This window comes from Salvelinus namaycush, chromosome 35 (assembly GCF_016432855.1).
Source record: "Salvelinus namaycush isolate Seneca chromosome 35, SaNama_1.0, whole genome shotgun sequence".
NCBI lineage: Eukaryota > Metazoa > Chordata > Actinopteri > Salmoniformes > Salmonidae > Salvelinus > Salvelinus namaycush.
This window is the reverse complement of record NC_052341.1, coordinates 31148367-31164425: the sequence shown is the minus strand read 5'-3', so window position 1 is coordinate 31164425 and position 16059 is coordinate 31148367. Positions and strand designations below refer to the sequence as shown.

The window sequence follows — 16059 nt, the reverse complement described above, 5'->3', positions numbered from 1 at the left end:
CTTCGAAAAATGAGCCTTGAGAGAATCTCTATTTCACCAAGATTTATTGATCTGAGCTTTATCCATGGCTTGAGGAATCTCCAGCTTTTGACTGTTGATCAATTTTCCTTGAACAATACAAGATTTACATCCCTTTGCAAAACTCAACCTAGTCCTATCTTGTGGTTAAAAATAATTACATTTAGTTTTAGTAGTATTTTTAGCATACATCATAGACAGTTCTTTTGCATGAAAAACCTGGAAGAACTTAACTTGAAATATAATCGAATCTCCACCATCGACAACTTTGCCTTTCTGGGTTTGCAGAAGTTAAAGGTTTTAAATCTAGGTCATAACCAGTTATCTGAAATCAAATCATTTAATTTCTTTGATCTGCACTGCTTAGAGTACCTCAATTTGGAGGCAAATCCATTGGTGCACATTGAGGCATTATCTTTTGCTCACCTTAGTTCAATACAGAATGTGTTTCTGGGAGACCTAAACTTCCCTCCAGAATCAAAGATTGAGCTGAATCTGACATTTGTATTTGGCAGCATACCTCGGGGACTGACATACCTTTACATCAGCTCTGGCAGAAGACCCATGACTCTTATTATTGGGGGCGATGGTGCCCCAAACCCAGGCTTGGGCCTGCATGTCCACGGCGAGACAGTGTCTTTTCAGGACTGTGAGAGGCCTTTCTTTAGGGCTGTCGTTGAGCTAACTGCAAGGACAGAGTGGATCCTGTGTGGGTCCATCTTTGCTGGGAGCTACTTCAAGTTCCTTCAACGCTTCAAGCTAGAATCAAAGCTCTCAACTTTATTTGTGGATCTAACCAGCCTGAATACACTTGTGCACTTGAGGGATTTGCAACTTACAGGAGTAGACCTCAATCGGCAGACTGGTCTTGCGATCATGTTTCACAATTTGACCAGACTGGAGACTCTGATGCTCCTTGGCTGCAGGATCGACTACCTTGAAAAGGACCTGAGCAAAGACTTACAGTCATTAAGAGAATTACGTTTGGTTATTAACAATGAGCTTACAATCATGGAAGAATTCCCTGAGCCCCTGAAAAGCCTAAAGTATCTGCTTATACAAGATCTACTTTTACAATGCAGTTGCAACAATGCTTGGTTTGATAACTGGGCGAAACGGAATCGACAAGTTCAGGTCATGTTTTGGGATTCTACATTGGGAATGAAGGAAATAAATTGCATAGGTGAGCATGGCACTCAGAACTTCCTAAAATACTCCCAGATCCATTGTTCAATGGACGTAGGATTCATTTTGTTTGTTTCCAACACCCTGGGTCTCCTGCTCTTCATGCTGGTGGTGCTGCTACATCACCTGGCTGGCCAGTATCTGCTGGCTCTATTTTACATCACTCGCGGCTGGTTGGAAGAGGCCGTGTTTCGGAACAACAAGAGACGCTACAGGTACGACGCCTTTGTCTCTTACAGTGGGAAAGACGAGCGCTGGGTGGTGGAGGAGCTTCTGCCCAACATGGAACAACGAGGTCCCCCTTTCCTGCGCCTGTGTCTGCACAGTAGAGACTTCCAGCTGGGGAAGGACATTGTGGACAACATCACAGATTGTCTCTACAGCAGCCGCCGGACTGTATGCTTGGTCAGCCGCCACTACCTCCGCAGCAACTGGTGCTCTTTGGAGATGAAGCTAGCCACTGACCGGCTGCGGGTGGAGCAAAGGGATATCCTCATCCTGGTCTTCTTGGAAGACATCTCTCCTCACCAGCTGTCCGCCCACCACAGGCTGGCCAGACTGGTGAAGACCAGGACCTACCTGGACTGGCCAAAAGAGCCAGAACAATACCAAGATTTTTGGGACCGACTCTGGGCTACGCTGGCGCCAAAACATGGCCAGTGACATGAATACATTTAAAAACTAAAGTCCAAGTTTTATGAATGGATTGTAACTTAGCTAGGGAAATATATAATGTATCTCCTGTACAAAAAGCCAAAAAGAGCTAAACATGTGTCAAACTCTTTTCAAATCTTTGCTCGAATCATTATTCTGTATGTCGTTATCCTATGTTAATGTCTGCTTCAAATTACTCTAACTAAATACTTTGAGATGAGTTTCCAGTGGTTATTGTTTTGTAGGTAACACTTTGAACCTGCCATTTTGACATATTAATGGCAGAGTAGAGATGCATCATAAACCATCATGACACATTTCTTAGGGGCATTTCAATTCTCCAAAGGAGCTTCCTCTACTCAGCTTCTCTCTTTAGTCTGCTATGATCTGAAAACTATTTTGGGTAAGCGTGGGGATTCGAAGAGGAAGCGACTTTAGACAATTGAGATACACTTCTAAACTAGATAAGACTTCCTGTGTGTTCTTGTGCTACAGTGCCCCCTGAAGTTATGTCACTGCCATACACTTCCTTTAGACTGACAGAGATACTTCCACTGTGTTACTGCGAGTTGAGGGGTCTGTCTGGAGGGCTGGGACACATACAGTGAAATTATGTTTGTGGGTCGTGTCCAACCTGCCCAATCAACCCAATTTACAACAGCAGCCCCTTGAGCCATGTCAATGGAGATACTGTAGGAGTGAGAGGAAGAGGGAAGTAGTGAGAGAGGTTCACCCTGTTATGAGTAGGTCACCCCGACACCGTGCTAGCCTGGCTCAGAACTTGTATCTATAGATGTAATTGCTATTGGGATTTTAACCACACACAGCACACTTCAATATCTTTCCCCTTTACTTTGACATAGCTTTCACGTACATGCCCTTTCCTTTAACATTTTGACAGTCACACCTAGAAGACACTATTACCTACATAAACTTACAGTAAAATTGCCCAGAAAAAGTGTCAACTATTTTTAGTTTTCAGCGTAAAAACACGGATGCATGCATAAACACAGATGCATGCAAGTGCACACAGACACACACACACACACACCAAGGCCTGGCGGACTGAAGAAGCTGATTGCCCTTTAGCTAAGAACTATATTCACTGAGCTTGTCTGATGCTTTAAGCACACAATTTGATTAAATAGTTAAGACACACAAATGGCTAGAGGGAGTCCGACCAGCAATTCATTTGATTGTGCTGGGACAGGCTCAGATTTGCTGCACTGTGTTAAAAAGAAAAGACAGCAAGCGACTGTAACCTGGTGTCTCTCTCTCCTCCAAAGACCTGTTCTCACGGGACTAGTATTACTTGAGAATGTTGGTTATATAATCTTTACTCCAGAATGTCTGTTATTCCTGGAGCGGCAGGTAGCCTAGTGGTTAGAGCGTTGAACTTGTAACATCAAATCCCCGAGCTGACATGGTAAAAATCTGTCGTTCTGCCCCTGAATAACCCATTGTTCCTAGGCTGTCATTGAAAATAAGAATTTGTTCTTAACCGACTTGCCTAGTTAAATAAAGGTCAAATAAAATAAAATCCAGGATGCCCTCCAGCAAAACTAGAATAGTCCCAGTAAGCAAAAATATGTCTACAATATGTATATTTCAGACATTGAAGTTAGGATCAATTTAGGTTCTGAATGAAATGTGAAAAGGTATTTTCCGTATGTTTAAAATATATATTTTCCACAATGCTGAAAAGGCATATTTTCCCGACTTTGATAAATATGTATTTTCCAGACCAGACCAAAAACCAACGTCTATGGATATGGAAATCAAGACCAAAAAAAGACATCCAAAAAGCATCGGCGTCGGTCTTTGTTTACTGAGTTGTAGCCTACAGTGTTGCCTGTAATTGCATTTTATGAATGGGCCTATATGTGGTAAGACTACCTTTTCTAAAACACCAAAAAACAACGTCTGGACCGGACCAAAAAAAGACGTCCAAAAGAGGTCTGCTCATGCTTACTAGGGTGTAGGCTACTATATCAGTCCGCAATGGAATTTTATGAATGCACATCCATGTAGTAGGCTCACGGTTAGTTAATCAGGCCATTGCATTGGCTTTATTAGTCCTGATTACGGTTACTAATCAATTTGGTTATTTAAGCACTGAATATCAGCTACCCAACTTTATCAGGAGTTATTGCGACCCTATTTGCAATATGTTTACACAGCGGGAAATGCAGAGCTATTTTCTTTTTCGCAATTATCAGTTTGTCAAAGAAATTGACATATACAATCATGAAACCACTGATCATGACAATGGGTGAAACTCCTAGACAACAGTTCATTCCATAATGTCCATTTTAATTTGACCTGTCCTGGTTTTAGGATATGTTACTTTGTTAACATCATTTTCTATTTGATTGAACACCATTTAGGTTCGACTATTTGATCGGAGAAACCTGCATGATGTAAAAAGTGGATCCTATATCTGCTACATGATTTATGTTAAACATTTTTGACTGAACATTGGTGGCGCAATGGTGCTGGGAATGGACAAGCAAAATATGTTGTGCCCCTGCTTTTGACAAAGTGGGCACTGCTTATCAAAGGGCGGCATCAGCGCTCGCCTAAAAAGCCCATATGCACCTGGTTGAGAGAAATCGTAATTTTTTTGGACAGAATTCTGTGAGGTTTTCATGTGTTGTTGGAGGTGTCTTGGCCAGTTTATCTCAGAAATTGCCGCCCTCGTCAATCATAATCACATCAATAAATTGGTTATAACAAACTCTGAACACTGTAACACTTGACAGCAAAATGGATGCAGAGGACGTGACAAATAAACTCGAAACGGGAATATTTACACGTTTCTCAGGAGGTAAAGGCCAGGTCAGATATGTGGGAAAAAATGTGACTAGTTGTGGAAAATACTGGAGATCAAGAAAAAGAAGGTAAGTAGCAAGCGCGGTGTGTGTCAAACAGGTGCTGTATAGATTACAATACATTTTTTCTGACTGTTTGGAGCAATGTAAACAACACTAAAGTATAAGCTTACCAGAGAGTCTGCTGTAACATTTTTTTGTTAAGCCTTTATTACAGCAAAGACTAAACAGTCGCATTCATTCCTGAATGCAATTTCCAAAATGGAATGGTTTATTTATCATTTAAGCTAATTATTCAAGGCAGGCTGGGGCTGGGATTAAAAAAATATATACATTAAATTATAATATAGGACAAAACACACATCACGACAAAAGAGACAACACAACACTACATAAAGAGAGACCTAAGACGACAATATTGCATAGCAGCAGCACATAACACAGCATGGTAGCAACACATGACAACATTGTAGCAACACAACATGGCAAATGACTCGTATGCCGTGTGATGACATGAACGAATGAATGATTGATTGATAGAGTAGCCTATAGAAGTATTGAAATGTAGGCCTAACTAAGTAACGGTATTAAGATTAAACTAATCAAATGAAATTGTATTGGTCACATACACATGATTAGCAGATGTTAATGCGAATGTAGCGAAATGCTTGTGCTTCTAGTTCCGACAGTAATATCTAACAAGCAATCTAACAACTACCTAATACGCACAAATATAAAGGGATGGATGAGCGATTTATATAACAATTTTCTTTGCTACTGCTCAACTAAAGAAATCTCGGTCGACCAACAGCTCATCAACTAAACAATCGACCAGTCGACTAAATGGGGTCATCCCTATTTTACCTAATCTATTTGTGTCTCTTTAATTAATAGGGGATGGCAGGAAATAGGACTCTGGACAAGATGAATAGACAGTAAGCAGAACCAGATACATTTTCTCAAGTTGACCCTGTCTGATGAACCTAAACATTAAAAAGCATGGGAGCATCCTGACCCATCAGAGAGGTTAAGGTCGTGGGGAACAGGAAGTTGGTATTTACATTTATTGTGAAGCAGAATACCGTTTTCTGCAAGTGTGGTCAGATGTCTGGGTGTCAGGAGAGTTGTCTTTTTTAAGTGTTCGTAATCAGCAGGTTGTATGCCCTTAAACTATTTTCGGACTCTTAAAGCCCACAATGTATTTTGTCAGATGCTGCATGGGCCATTTTTGGTCCTCTTGACCGATTATCTATCAGATGTATTCGATGATATAGACTAACTTGTATGCCCTGTGTTCTCTGGAATATAGAGAGGAAGCACACAGGTCAGAAGTGAAATGACGGTGTAATACATTTGTAATAACTGATTATTTCTTACCTCTGTAATGGAAGGCTTTCGGTTCTGAGACAATATCATTTTGAGCTAAAACATGAATAATTTGATATCAACAGAGGCATATTATCTCTCTTTAGTGACCTTTGAATTGATAGTGCATATTGGGTGTAGTCTCTCAAATGAACAGTTGAGGGCAGGCTTGTACCATACAGTAGTTTCTCATGGGAAACCCATTCCACTTCAAATGGGGTGGAATGTCCCTTACAAAAATGTACCATGTTAGCTAGTAAAAAAAAAAAATCAATCATGTTTTTTCGGTCACTACCATGGCATGAAAATACCATGGTACTGGTGCAAATACCATGATATTTTCCTGCCATGGTAGTGACCAAAAAAACATGAGTGTATCATGGTAATGTATTTTATTTTCATTGTACTACTATGGCAGGAAAATACCATTGTATTTGCACCAGTACCATGGTATTTTCCTGCCATGTTAGTGACTGAAAAAACATTGCATTTTTTCCATTGTACTAGCTACCACGGTACACAAATTAACCTTGGCAGTACAGTGAAAAAAATACCATGGTTTTGTACTACCAGCATGTAGTGAGACATGAAAGCATGGTAGTTGTTTACAATGTATTATGATGGTCTGTGTCCCACCAATTTTCAGGTGAAGTGACAAAAAACGTAGTAATTCATGATACTCACATTATGCAACATTGACTACTCGCTCTTCAATGGCAAAGTGTAGGCCTAGTACATTCTTAAACCCCATTTAGGTCATAGTGAAAAACCACAACACATGGGGTAGTAGTGTAGTGTACCCTCTTAAACCTTGGGACCTGGATAGAGTCTGAGAAGAATGAATAGAGTCTGAAACCTTGAACATTTTAAATAGTTTGTTGAAGAGAGAAGCACCAGAAACTCAGTTTTCAGTTGGCTCTTTCTCATTCAACTGACGTGGTTACTCTTATACAATTCTAAATAGCTAACATACAACAACAAAAAAACACCTGTTAAAAGGTATTAATTATCATCTTATTTCAAAGATACATTTTCGTAATGTAATTCTCAACATATTCCTAAAAACAGCAAGTTACAATGTTTCCCTTTGTTTACACTGTGTGAAGTTTGTTGGTTCCGTCGATGACTACAAAAGCTAACTTTAGGTGACGTTAGGTTCTATGCTAACAGGCTTTTATACATTAATTCAACTATCAAAACATCATCAAAAATAACAACAATTATCAAATCAAATTGTATTAGTCACATGCGCCGAATACAACAGGTGTAGACCTTACAGTGAAATGCTTACTTACGAGCCCCTAACCAACAACGCAGTTTTAAAAAATACGAATAAGAATAAGAAATAAGTTACAGGTAATTAAAGAGCAGCAGTAAAATAACAATAGTGAGACAATATACAGGGTGGTACCTGTACAGAGTCAATGTGCGGGGGACTGGGTAGTTGAGGTAATATGTACATGTAGGTAGAGTTATTAAAGTGACTATGCATAGATGATAACAACAGAGTAGCAGCTGTGTAAAAGAGGGGGGTGGGGGACATGCAAATAGTCTGGGTGGCCATTTGATTAGATGTTCAGGAGTCTTATGGCTTGGGGGTAGAAGCTGTTTAGAAGCCTCTTGGACCTAGACTTGGCGCTCCGGTACCGCTTGCCGTGCGGTAGCAGCCTCTTGGACCTAGACTTGGCGCTCCGGTACCGTTTGCCGTGCGGTAGCAGAGAGAGCAGTCTATGTCTAGGGTGGCTGGAGTCTTTGACCATTTTTAGGGCCTTCCTCTGACACCGCCTGGTATAGAGGTCCTGGATGTCATGAAGCTTGGCCCCAGTGATGTACTGGGTCGTACGCAGTACCCTCTGTAACACCTTCCGGTCAGATGCTGAGCAGTTCCCATACCAGGCGATAATGCAACCGGTCAAGATGCTCTGATGGTGCAGCTGTAGAACTTTGAGGATCTGGGGACCCATGCCAAATCTTCCTCCTGAGGGGGAAAGGTGTTGTCGTGCCCTCTACACGACTGTCTTGGTGTGTTTGGACCATGATAGTTTGTTGGTGATGTGGACACCAAGGAAATTGAAGCTCTCAACCTGCTCCACTACAGCCCCGTCGATGTTAAAGGGGGCCTGTTCGGCCTTCCTTTTCCTATAGTCCACGATAAGCTCCTTTGTCTTGCTCACATTGAGAGAGAGTTTGTTGTCCTGGCACCACACTGCAAGGTCTCTGACCTCCTCCCTATAGGCTGTCTCATCGTTGTCGTGTCGTCAGCAAACTTAATGATGGTGTTGGAGTCGTGCTTGGCCATGCAGTCGTCAGTGAACAGGGAGTGCAGGAAGGGACTAAGCACACACCCTTGAGGGGCTCCAGTGTTGAGGATCAGCTTGGCAGATGTGTTGTTGCCTACCCTTACCACCGGGGGTGGCCCGTCAGGAAGTCCAGGATCCAGTTGCAGAGGGAGGTGTTTAGTCCCAGGGTCCTTAGCTTAGCGATGAGCTTTGTGGGCTCTATGGTGTTGAACGCTGAGCTGTAGTCAATGAACAGCATTCTCACATAGGTGTTCCTTTTTTCCAGGTGGGAAAGGGCAATGTGGAGTGCAATTGAGATTGCATCATTTGTGGATCTGTTGGGGCGGTATGCGATTTGTAGTGGGTCTTGGGTTTCCAACAGGATGGTGTTGATGTGAGCCATAACCAGCCTTTCAAAGCACTTCATGGCTACCGACTTGAGTGTTACAGGGCGGTAATCATTTAGGAAGGTTACCTTCGCTATCTTGGGCACAGGGACTATGGTGGTCTGTTTGAAACATGTAGGTATTACAGACTCGACCAGGGAGAGGTTGAAAATGTCATTGAAGTCACTTGCTAGTTGGTCCGCGCATGCTTTGAGTACACGTCCTGGTAATCCGTCTGGCCCTGTGGCTTTGTGAATGTTGAACTGTTTAAAGGTCTTGCTCATATCGCCACGGAGAGGGTGATCCCACAGTCGTCCGGAACAGCTGGTGCTCTCATGCATGCTTCAGTGTTTCTTGCCTCAATGCGAGCGTAAAAGGCATTTAGCTTGTCTGGTAGTCTCGCGTCACTGGGCAGCTCACGGCTGGGTTTACCTTTGTAGTAGTTAATAGTAATAGTTTTCAAGCCCTGCCACATCCGACGGGCGTCAGAGCCGGTGTAGTAGGATTCAATCTTTGTCCTGTATTGATGGTTCGTCTGAGGGCATAGCGGGATTTCTTATAAGCGTCCGGATTAGTGTCCTGCTCCTTGAAAGCGGAAGCTCTAGCCTTTAGCTCAGTGCAGATGTTGCCTGTAATCCGTGGCTTCTGGTTTTGAAATGTACGTACGGTCACTGTGGGGATGACTCTGTCGATGCACTTATTGATGAAGCCGTTGACTGAGGTGGTATACACCTAAATGCCATTGGATGAATCCCTTAACATTTTCCAGTCCAGCTAGCAAACCAGTTCTGTAGCGTAGCATCCGTGTTCCTGCTTTAGTTTTTGCTTGGAAGCAGGAATCAGGAGTGTAGAATTATGGTCAGATTTGCCAAATGGAGGGCGAGGGAAAGCTTTGTATGCGTCTCTGTGTGTGGAGTAAAGGTGGTCTAGAGATTTTTTTCTAATCTGGTTGCACATGTGACATGCTGGTAGAAATTAGGTAAAATGGATTTAAGTTTCCCTGCATTAAAGTCACTGGCCACTAGGAGCGCCACTTCTGGATTAATATTTTATTGTTTGCTTATGGCGTTATACAGCTTGTTGAGTGCGGTCGTAGTGCCAGCATTGGTTTGTGGTGGTAAATAGACGGCTGCAAATAATATAGATGTGAACTCTCTTGGTAAATAGTGTGGTCTACAGCTTATCATGAAGTATTCTACCTCAGGCAAACAATACCTCGAGACTTATTTAATATTAGACATCGTGCACCTGCAGTTATTTCCAAACAGACACACACCCCTGCCCCTCTTACCAGACGTAGCTGCTCTGTCCAGCTGCTCTGTCCAGCTCTATATAATCCGTGTCGTCGTTCAGCCAAGTCCCGGTGAAACATAAGATATTACAGTTTTGTCCCATATTATTAATCGTAAATCGTCCAGTGGGTTTTCGAATGATTGCACGTTGGCCAATAATACAGAGGGTAGTGATGGTTTACTCACTCTCTTATGAATTCTCACAAGGCACCTAGACTTCCACCCTTGTATTTCCGTCTTTTCTTCACACGAATGACGGGGATGAGGGCCTGGTCTCCGGAAAGCAGTATATCCTTCGCATTGGACTCATTAAATCATTTTTTAAAATCCAGTTCGAGGTGAGTAATCGCTGTTCTGATGTCCAGAAGCTCTGTTCGGTCATAAGAGACGGTAGCATCAACATTATGTACAAAATGAGTTGCAAAAACAAACGAAATAGTACAGTTTGGTAGGAGCCAGTAAAATGCCATTATTCACATTATTCTATGATTCAGATCTATACCATGATATAAATGATGTAATACCATGGTAATATTTAGGTACAATGGCAGTACCATGGTAGTACCATCATACTTCAAGGCTGAAATCATGGTGCATTTCCATGATTCAGACTATACAATGGTGTAAGTGAAAGTACCATAGTAGTACCATGGTATGAATGAAAGTACTATAGTAGGACCATGGTACATTTTGTAAGGGGGGCTTCCACTCTAAATGATGTTTTGAGGAGTTGAGAGAAAAAATGTGAGCGGGAACGCAGCTAGAGAGAAAAATTAGGATGAAAAATATATAAATAATTTACTGTCCGGGCTGTATGTTTCTGTCACTGTATGATATCTCTAACCGAGCCTACAGTGCGTCCCCCTCACGTATATGGATGTGTCCTTGGTTTAAACAGGTCTGGCCTTGTGGCTAGTCTTTGTTTTGGGTAATATTTATGTTGGTGGTGTTTGTGAGTGCGTGCGTGTGTGCATGCATAGGCATACAGCCAGGTTAATTGAGATCTAAGGTGATATTCAATGTTTGTTCAGGTCCCCAGGATGTCGTGAGACACCTTCAAACCCGCCACTATGGGTAGCGGTGAGCGTTATTACCATCAAGTAGGCTTGTGGCTTGCTAGGGCATTGTGGATGTGGATGGGGGGTGTGTGCATAAACCGCAAGTGTCTGATTTGACGGTCGTGTGTTTAATCCCACTGCTACCCACTGGGCACAAACTTGTTGAATCAACGTTGTTTCAGCTTAATTCGCCAACGTATTGTGACGTTGAATCTGTTTTAAACACATTCGGATTTGCAAAAAGTCATCAACCAGTACTGTTTTCATATAATTTGTTGCCACACTATTGAAAAAGGTGTCTTGTCAACCAGTTTGCGATGTTGTCTGACAGCTGCTCCCGGTTGACCTGATTGCCTCATTAGCAGTGGCGACCCGTCATTCAGGGCAGATTCTGTTTTGAGCCACACAGTTTTAGCTAAATATTTTTGATTTTGGCATTAATACGTGTCACGTATCAGTTTGCAAACAACGTAACAAAATAAATAAATCACTGAGTTAATAAAGCTGCATTTAAACATGGTCTCTTTTTTGCTTTCTTAAGTAAGGCAGCTCCAAAATGCAAGTGTTTCAGACTAGCTCAGTGCTTTCTGTGGTGGTGGGGCAAAATGTTCAAAATGTTCTATAGCTGCATCATCGGGAACATCCTGACCGGTTGCATCACCACCTGGTATGGCAACTGCTCGCCATCTGACCATAAGGCGCTACAGAGGGTAGTGCGTAAAGCCCAGGACATCACTGGGGCTAAGCTTTCTGACATTCAGGACCTATATACTAGGCGATGTCAGAGGAAGGCCCACAAATTTGTCAAAGATTCCAGTCACCCAAGTCATAGACTGTTCTCTCTGTACCGGAGCGCCAAGTCTAGAACCAAAATGCTCATTTAACAGCTTCATCCAGTTTATTCTCCAATGATTGCACTTTGGCCAATAGGACGGATGGCAGAGGCGAGTTACCCACTCGTTAACAAATTCACACAAGGCACCTGGACCTGCGTCCCCTGTATCGGCCTCTTCTCTTAATGAGAATGACGGGGTATGAGCCTGGTCAGGTATTTGGAGTAAATCCTTCGCGTTCGACTCGTTAAAGATAAAAAAAATCTTCATCCAGTTTGAGGTAAGTAATCGCTGTTGTGATATCATAAACTCTTTTTCAGTCATAAGAGATGGTGGCAGAAACATTATGTACAAAATAAGATACAATGTGAAAAAACACTCAAAATAGCACACTTGGTTAGGAGGCCGTAAAACGGCAGCCATGTCCTCCGGCGCCATTCGTAATGAATAGAGAAAGACCTATCCTCTTTATATCTCGCAGTGATTTCTAAAACATTGTTTCCGCAATAAATCACTGGGAGTAATATTTAAGGTGCAACTTTCTTTAGACTTTTTCTTATTAATACAAATCATCGCAATGCGTCTCCTGTGGCTGTTTGCTATACTGTGAAAGAAAACTGGGTGGAATTCTTGTGGAGGCTACCTGCCTTGTGACCCAATTTAGTCCTGTTGTAGGTACGGGATGCAACTATTGGTATTCTAAGGTAAAGTGTTACCCAACTATTTGTGTGGTGGCCTAGGGAAACCCTTCACATCGCCAAATTTCGACTTTTGAATAGTTATGTAAACTACAAACTGTCCCAAATACAGATATTTTTTAATAGCTGAGATATCTTTATCAGAACCCAAGTTCTGAGCTATTAAAGTCGACTTCTGATGAAAAGTTAAAAATGAAAAAACGGATTTCAAAGATTCCATTACGTTTTTGAGAGAAAAATACCAACAGTCAGTTTGATTATTTCAAAAGAGATTGTCACTATATATATATTTTTAAACGGCAACTGCCGGTATTGTTTGTGTTAAATATGACTCACCACCTGGATTCGGTCTTATGTAGCAAAACATGAAATGTTTTTTTTTATTGTTTTTTTTACATTGGATAAAAGTAGAGACTATGAGCTATAAAATTATATATAATACACTGCATTTGAGGAACAATGGGAAAGTAATTCTGCTTTGAAAGTTGATCAACTTGTAAACTCACTTTTGAGAAATTCACCTTGTAATGTTTTGGTATCTAGTGCAGAGCTCTTCTTTGTCTATACCCATTCAGCATCGTTCACACCCTCTTAAGCTTTAGTCCCACCCATTTGGTTTCGCCCTCGAAGCGCACTTTGATTTGTTTACCTCTGGATAACATGAAAACAGCCTAACCATCTCTGCTGGCAACAATTTCATTATTCCTTACGTTTACTGACACCGGCCATATTCAACAGGTGTTGTACACACGTCACGTATCATAAGCTAACAAGCCAGCCAGCTAACATTAGCTAATTAAACAACAATGAACAAAGTGCCAACAATGAACAAAGTGCCAACACTGCCCAACATTAAGCTCTAACTAGAAAAGCAAACAGCTCTGGGAAACTAATAATAACGTCTGCTAAGGAGCCAGCCAGCTAACGTTAGCTAGCTAGCTAACAGTACACTTTAGCTTAAGACAAATAGCTAGCTAGATAAACAATTACTAGCTAGGTAAACAACATTTAAGACCACACACGTCATGTAACTTTAGCTAACGAGCCAGCCAGCTAACGTTAGCTAGTTAAACAACAATCAACAAAGTGCCAACAATGCCATAGTGCTGGGAGCTAACCAACCAGGTCCAATGTTAGCTAGCTAATATCATTTCATGAACTTTCATGTGCTCATAATTTAACAATTTTATTTGTATTTACAGATGGCATACAAGTTTCTTATTAAGGCACACGAAAGTTCACATGTTCGAGAAGGCATTTCTGCCAAAAAACGCATTTTGATAAAAAAATGTTTTTTACTTTCAAACGGCTCTCCTGTGAAGTCGTGACATGCGACATACGCCTAGTTTCCTGAATCAGGTCACAAATAATCATTACTAGAATTAATTATTATACTGTACAATAGTAGATACAGTGCCTTACAAAAGTATTTTGCCTTACAAAAGTAATTTGTTGCATTACAACCTTTAATTTAAATGGACTTTTATTTGGATTTCATGTAATGGACATACACAAAATAGTCAAAATTGGTGAAGTGAAATGAAAAAAAAATCTTTTTCAGAAAATTCTAAGAAATAAAATAATTGAAAAGTGGTGCGTGCATATGTATTCACCAGCTTTGCTATGAAGCCCCTAAATAAGACCTGGTGCAAACAATTACCTTCAGTAGTCACATAATTAGTTAAATAAAGTCCACCTGTGTGCAATCTAAGTGTCACATGATCTGTCACATGATCTCAGTATATATACACCTGTTCTGATAGGCCCCAGAGTATGCAACACCACTAAGCAAGGGGAATCACCAAGAAAGCGGCAACATGAAGACCAAGGAGCTCTCCGGACCAGGCAAGGAGGGCATTAATCAGAAAGGCAACACAGAGACCAAAGATAAGCCAAAAGGAGCTGCAAAGCTCCACAGTGGAGATTGGAGTATCTGTCCATAGGACCACTTTAAGCCGTACACTCCACAGAGCTGGGCTTTACGGAAAAGTGGCCAGAAAAAAGCCATTGCTTAACTTCTCTGCGCTACGGATCCCTTTTACGGGATCACTTTCCTAAACAACCGCTAGAATTGCAGGGCGCCAAATGCAAAAATATTACAAAAAATATTTATAATCATACAATCACAAGTGAAATATACCAAAACACAGCTTAGCTTGTTGTTAATCCACCTATCGTGTCAGAGTTTGAAAATATATTTTACAGCGAAAGAAATCCAAGCTTTTGTGAGTGTAGCTTTCAATGCTACAACAGCTAGCCCCAAATTACGAAATATGATCGATTATGTTTGATAAAAACAACCTGAGGATTGATTATAAAAAACATTTGACATGTTTCTACGAACATTACGGATACTTTTTGGAATTTTCGTCGAACGGAACGAGGCTTTGGTTTTCTGAACATAACCCAAATGGCGTTTTTTTGTTATGAAAGTAATATTTATCGAACAAAAAGAACATTTGTTGTGTAACTGGGAGTCTCGTGAGTGCAAACATCCGAAGATTATCAAAGGTAAGCGATTAATTTTATTGCTTTTCTGACTTTCGTGACCATGCTAATTTGGGGCTAACTGTACTAGCATTGAATGATACACTCACAAAAGCTTGGATTTCTTTCGCTGTAAAGCATATTTTCAAAATCTGTCACGATAGGTGGATTAACAACAAGCTGAGCTGTGTTTTGGTATATTTCACTTGTGATTGCATGATTATAAATATTTGTAGTAATATTTTGCGCCCTGCAATTCAGCGGTTGTTTAGGAAAATGATCCCGCTAAAGGGATCCGTAGCGCAGAGAAGTTAAAGAAAAAATAAGCAAACACATTTGGTGTTCGCCAAAAGGCATGTGGGAGACTCCCCAAACATATGGAAGAAGGTACTCTGGTCAGATGAGACTAAAATGGAGATTTTTGGCCATCAAGTAAGCGCTATGTCTGGCGCAAACCCAACACCTCTCATCACCCTGAGAACACCAAATCCACAGTGAAGCATGGTGGTGGCAGCATCATTTATTGTTTTTATTTACTTTTTGCTCTTTTGCACACCAGTATTTCTACTTGCACATCATTCTCTGCACATCTATCGCTAAATTGTAATTACTTCGCTACTATGGCCCATTTATTGCCTTACCTCCTTACGCCATTTGCACACACTGTATATAGACTTTTACTATTGTGTTATTGACTGTACATTTGTTTATTCCATGTGTAACTCTGTGTTGTTGTTTGTGTCGCACTGCTTTGCTTTATCTTGGTCAGGTCGCAGTTGAGAACAAGTTCTCATTTACAACTGGCCTACCTGGTTAAATAAAGGTGAAATTAAAAAAATAAAAATGCTTTGGAGAGGTTTTTCATCAGCAGGGACTGCGAAACTGGTCAGTTGAAGGAATGATGGATGGCACTAAATACAGGGAAATTCTTGAGGGAAAGTGAGTGAGTGAGCCAGGCTCCCCTTCCTCAGCC

At 41.2% G+C, this 16059-nt stretch overlaps 1 protein-coding gene across 1 annotated transcript; it reads left to right on the top strand.

The window, feature by feature from the left end:
* The first annotated feature begins 228 nt into the window (after positions 1 to 228).
* On the top strand, positions 229 to 1866 carry LOC120029688 (toll-like receptor 13). The gene is made up of 2 exons (XM_038974960.1): positions 229 to 636; positions 880 to 1866. Exons 1-2 carry the CDS (start codon positions 229 to 231, stop codon positions 1864 to 1866), a joined length of 1395 nt encoding a protein of 464 aa, XP_038830888.1.
* Positions 1867 to 16059: the final 14193 nt, after the last annotated feature.